Source organism: Orycteropus afer, unplaced genomic scaffold, assembly GCF_000298275.1.
Source record: "Orycteropus afer afer isolate SDZICR_OR568_19922 unplaced genomic scaffold, OryAfe1.0 scaffold00051, whole genome shotgun sequence".
Taxonomy (NCBI): Eukaryota; Metazoa; Chordata; class Mammalia; order Tubulidentata; family Orycteropodidae; genus Orycteropus; species Orycteropus afer.
Genome location: NW_006921638.1, coordinates 760086 through 765503, shown reverse-complemented (window position 1 = coordinate 765503; position 5418 = coordinate 760086). Strand labels below are relative to the sequence as shown.

The following is a 5418-nucleotide window of genomic DNA, read 5'->3' as shown; positions in this document are numbered from 1 at the left end:
TCCCTTCAAGGCTCAGGGGTCTAAGATTATCTTCTGTGTCTGTGTTAATTGGTTTCCCTTTTCTTTGTTGAAGAGGGTCTGTGCAGTCCTTCTGCCTAATCCGCCATCTTGCCGGAACTCTTAACATGTTTTTAAGTCAGTTAACTGGGATGTCCCATGAAACCATGACTGTAAACCTTCAAACCAAAGAACTGTATCCCATGAGTTACTTGGTTGTCCATAAGCAGCCTCAGCATTCCCACCCCTCTTGGTTTGTGTGTGTGTGTCACACAAGTTTTGCTCATTTGATTTTTTAAAGGTGCACAATTTAGACCTTACAGACAGCAGTTAAGAGTGGCTTTGCAATTCTACCTTAATCAATGTAATTTTTTCCATCACTATTAACCCCTGTTTCCCCCTCCTCCCTCCTGCCCTTGGTAACCACTAATAAACTTTGGTCTCTACACATTTACATTTAGTTGACTTTTTATTTAAATGAGGTTATACAATGTTTTTCCTTTGGGGATTGACTTATTTCCCTCAGCAAAATGATTTTAAGCTCCATCTATACCATAGCATGTATTAAGACCTCTTTTATTCTGCTGGCTGAGTAGTAGTCTATCATATGTTCTGTTTATGCATTCATCTGTTGATGGATATTTAGATAGTTTCCATCTTTTGGGTATTGCGAATGGTATTTGAATGAACATTGGTGTACAAGTCTCTGAGTCTCTGCTTTCAAGTCTTTTGATTATATACCTAGGAGTGGAATTGCTAGGTTATATGGTAGTTATATTTTCAATTTTTTGAGGACCTACCACACAGTTTTCCATAATGGCAATACCATTTTCGTTCCCACCAACAGTGGATAAGGGTTCCACTTTCCTCACATCCTGTGAGTATTTTTATCTTAGTCATCTGTTGTGTATTGAATGGTGTCTTCCAGAGTATGTGTCAATTGGGGTATGCCATGATTCTCAGTGTTATATAATTACACTTTTTTTAAACTGATGTAATTATCCTGTGTGTTGTAAATCCTAACCTCTGTGGTATTAATGAGGTAGTGGTAAGGACAGGTTTTTTAATGAAGGGGAATTCAGTCTACAGTCTTAGTTTGTATCTTGAGATGGTCTCTTTGGAGATGTGAAAGAGATTAAATAGTCCATCAGAGATCATAGGGACCTGACTACCAAGGAAGAAGAGCCAAGAGTGGAGTGCATCCTTTAGACCTGAGGTTCCTGTCTTGAGAACCTCTTTCATCTAGTAGAAGATTGACACCAAGAGAAATGGAGATCTAGGGATGCTGGGCCCACAGATGTTGAAAGGAGACAAGGACCTTCCCAGAGAGAGAAAGCCATCCCCTAAAGCTTGTGCCCTGAATTTAACTTCTACCCTTCTAAACTGTGAGAGAATGAATTTCTGTTTGTTGAAGCTATGCACTTGTGGTATTTTTGTTACAGCAGCACTAGATAATGAAGACACCATCTTAGTGGGAGTGTAATGATATCTTATTGTGGTTTTGATTTGTATTTCTCAGATGGCTAATGACACTTAGCATCTTATCATGTTTTTGGTGGATAATGGAATGTCTTCTTTGGTAAAATGTCTATTCAAGTCCCTTGACTATCTTATGATTGGATTATTTGTCTTTTGTTACCAAAGTTTTGTATATTTATTTTTGTTAGGTAATCTATTATTAAAAGCTAGGCTTGACGGTGTTATTACTATTTGTTCTTCTAAGAATTTTTTGCTTTTAGGTTGCACATTTAGGTTTTTAATCAATTTTGAATTTGTTTTTGTGTATAGTATGAGGCATGGATTTTGTTTTATTTTTCTGTATATGGAAATTCTATTTTCCCAGCACCATTTATTGAAGAGACTTTTCTTTTCCCATCAAATGGAGTTAGCACCCTTTTCAAAAATCAATTGATCAGGACTTCTGGTAAGATGGAGGAATAGGCAGACAAGCGACACAGACCCTTTTCAACAAAGAAAATTAAAACCAATTGACAGAGATACAGACGATTATCCTGGAGCCCTGAGCTTTGAAAGGAACTATACAGAAGTGGATTAGGCACCAACTAGTGGGAAAACCTGAACGGAAACAGTGAGTACAGAGATGATCAGAGCTGCAGACTGTCAGCTACTCTGACGGGACCAACAGCCTGAATATTTCCAAGTGGTGTTGGTACCTGAGAATTGACCTAAAAATCAGCCCTGATCACCAAGGGCTGCAGGGACAACTGCGCTGGAGGCCTATGACTAGGAAGAGAAATAGCAAAGAGGGAGACAACCTGAGCTGTTGACTTTCCGCTGTCAGGAGGGCATAGCCATTTTGATAGTTTACATGCAGCAGCCATTTTGGATATTTAAAGTGACCAAGGGCGCAGCCATTTTGAATATTTACAGACGGTGGCCATTTAGGATATTTAAAGTGACTGAGGGCATAGCCATTTTGAATCTTTATAAGTGGCAGCCATTTTGGATTTTAAAGTGATAGCATCCTCGTTCAGATTCCAAGGACCTAGGAATAGGCTGTGTTTGCCAGGGTCAGCAGGGACATTCAAGAGGCTGACAACAGGAAAGAAGACAGGTGGTAAGTGTATAAGTGCTGCCCACTAGCCAATAGAGGAGCACAGCACAGTACCCTGCTTCAGTAGATAACATACAAACCAAACCAATAAAAGGAAAATTGTGGGCAAGTCACTCCAACATGCAATCACCAAGTAAATATAAACACAAAAACATCACAATGCCTCGAAAACAACAGAGTATCACAGTCCATGCAAAGAAGCAAGATAAAGCAGGAGAAACAAGGGACCAGGATACAGACCCAGAACACATCCCTGAGGAAGACGCAGCATTGGAACTTCCTGGTAAGGAATTTAAAAGAATTATATTTAGGTATCTTCAATGAATTGAGAGACAGATCAAGGAAAACACAGAGAAAAGCCTAAAACAATTTCAAAAGACAATATAAGAACAAAATGACAACTTAAATGAAAAATTAGAAATGATACAAAGTCTACACATAGGAATCCAGAAGACTAATACTAAATTTTTAGAAATAGGTAAGACATTGAGTCAGCAAGGGAGCAGAATTGAATCAATGGAAGACAGAATTAGTGAGATTTAAGGCAAATACCTGAACACTTCTTTGGAAAGGGATAAATCAGAGAAGGGATCAAAACAAAATGAAAAATGCCTAAGGTTCGTGTGGGAGATCATCAAAAGGAATAACCTATGTGACATTGGGATTCCAGAACAGGAAGAGACAAATAAAACCACAGAGAAAATTGTCCAAGATTTGTTGGAAGAGAATTTTCCTGGTATGATGAAAGATGAAAATACATCCTTTCAGGAAGTCCAACAAACCCGAAACAGGATAGACCCCAAAAGAAAATCACCCAGACTTAACACATCAAACTTACCAAAACCAAAGATAAAGAATCATGAGAGCAGCACAGGAAAAACAAAAAGTTACCTACAAGGGGTAACCAATAAGACTAAGCTCGAATTTCTCGACAGAAACCGTGCAGGTGAGAAGATAATGGGATGGTATATATAAAACAGTGAAAGAGAAAAATTTCCAACCAAGAATTATGTACCCAGCAAAATTGTCCCCTCAAATATGATAGTGAAATTAGGACATTTCCAGATAAGCAGAAATTAAGGGAATTTGTTAAAACCAGACCAACCTTACAACTGATGCTAAAGGGTGCTCTTTGGACAGAGAAGCAACAGCAGCCCACAACAACTGACCATTAACACACATGATGGTATAACCCAGAAACCAACCCAGCTATGTAAGTATCCAAAGTACATAAGCCTACAAGATTGTAAACAGGGAACCAGAGACATCAATTGACAAATGAGGACAACTACAAACCAAAAAGAGGGGAAGAACTATGTCATTACAGAACTTCTAGATGGTAGGGAAGTCAAGACAACTACAAGATACAATGGACTGTTCTAAACTTGGGAAGAAAACTATAAATCACAGGGTAACCTCAAAGAAAAATTATAAACCTTCACATCAGAAAAGAGGACCAGCATAAATATTCAGCAAATTACTAAAACAGTAGCAATGAAGGAAGTGATAACACAGTTCATAAGCAAAATGAGCTCAGCATAGAAAATTATATGGAACAAAGAAATGGACACCATGAAAAAGCACATAACAAAAATGACAGCAACAAATACATATTTGCCGATAATTACATATCTTGCAAGGGACTTATATCTAAGATTTATAGCAGAAGAGTAGATGACTAAACTATTGTACATACACTTAATGGAATGCTATGCAGTACTAAAGAATAATGTACAGTCTACAAAACTTCGCATAATATGGATGAACTTGGAGGACATTACGCTGAGTGAAATAAATAAGTCAATCACAGAAGGACAAATACAATTTTAGTTCGTTGTTGTGGAGGGTCAAAGAAAGGTTTATATATGGAGGGAAACTTTCTTTGATGGTTGCGAAGGGTGGGAGGTGTGGGGAGGGAACACTTCACAAAAAAAAGCATTGAAAAAAAATCAGTTGATCATAGATGTATGAAAAGAATTATTTTTAAGTGAACGGTATAGTGGCATTTAGCACATTAACAGTGTTGTATAGCTACCACCTCTATGTAGTTCCAAAGTTCCAATGATTACCTTCCTTTCTCTTCTCCTTTTAAAATAATTCATTTTCCTCTTTTGCAGACATTTGTCCTTAGATGTATGAATGAAAGTTAATGACAAGAATCGTGTCCAGGTAGAATTTTTTGGAAAGAATGGAATTAGCTCACAGCTTATTGCTGAATGAAGAGGCATGCAGTCAACTAGGTGAAGTTCAGAAAGCGGAGTTTATTTTTGAGTGGTTGAGATATTTGGAGAAGCTCTTGCTAGCAACCAGCAGGGTAGGTAAAAATTACAAAAGCTGTTTGTTTTTTTTATTAAGTGCCAGATAATGTTTAATTCCTTTGGTTTGCTTTTCTGTTTCTGTGTAGAAAATCTAAGTTAGCTTTGAAATGCTAGCGTTTGTTAACACTGTGATAAAATGTCGTAATTATTCTTTTGCCTACCCCCAAAAATAGCATTTTTAATATTATGGGTAGAAGTTTGCTCTGGTCAGTAAGGTGGAAAAGAAGTTAACCAATATTTTTGTATTTTAAAATCCCGTTGACATTATGTCACTTTGACTCATAGTGACCATGTGGGACAGAGCAGAACTTCCCCATAAAGTTTCCAGGGATGTAATCCTTAACAGAAGCCAACCGCCACATTTTCTCCCACAATGTGACTGGTGTATTTGAACTGCTGACCTTCTTGGTTATCAGCCAAGTGCTTAACAATTATGCCACTGTTGTTGTTGTTAAGTGCCGTCGAGTCGTTTCCGACTCATAGTGACCCCATGCACAGCAGAACGAAACACTGCCCGATCCCGCACCA

General features: G+C 37.9%; 1 protein-coding gene across 1 annotated transcript in view; it reads left to right on the top strand.

The window, feature by feature from the left end:
* Positions 1-4757: 4757 nt before the first annotated feature.
* HEATR5A (HEAT repeat containing 5A) overlaps positions 4758-5418 on the top strand; it is a 174357-nt gene continuing 173696 nt past the window's right edge. Inside the window, exon 1 of the mRNA XM_042780649.1 lies at positions 4758-4886. Coding sequence (XP_042636583.1) covers positions 4761-4886 — 126 coding nt within the window. The 5' untranslated portion in view covers positions 4758-4760. The remainder of the gene's footprint in view (positions 4887-5418) is intronic.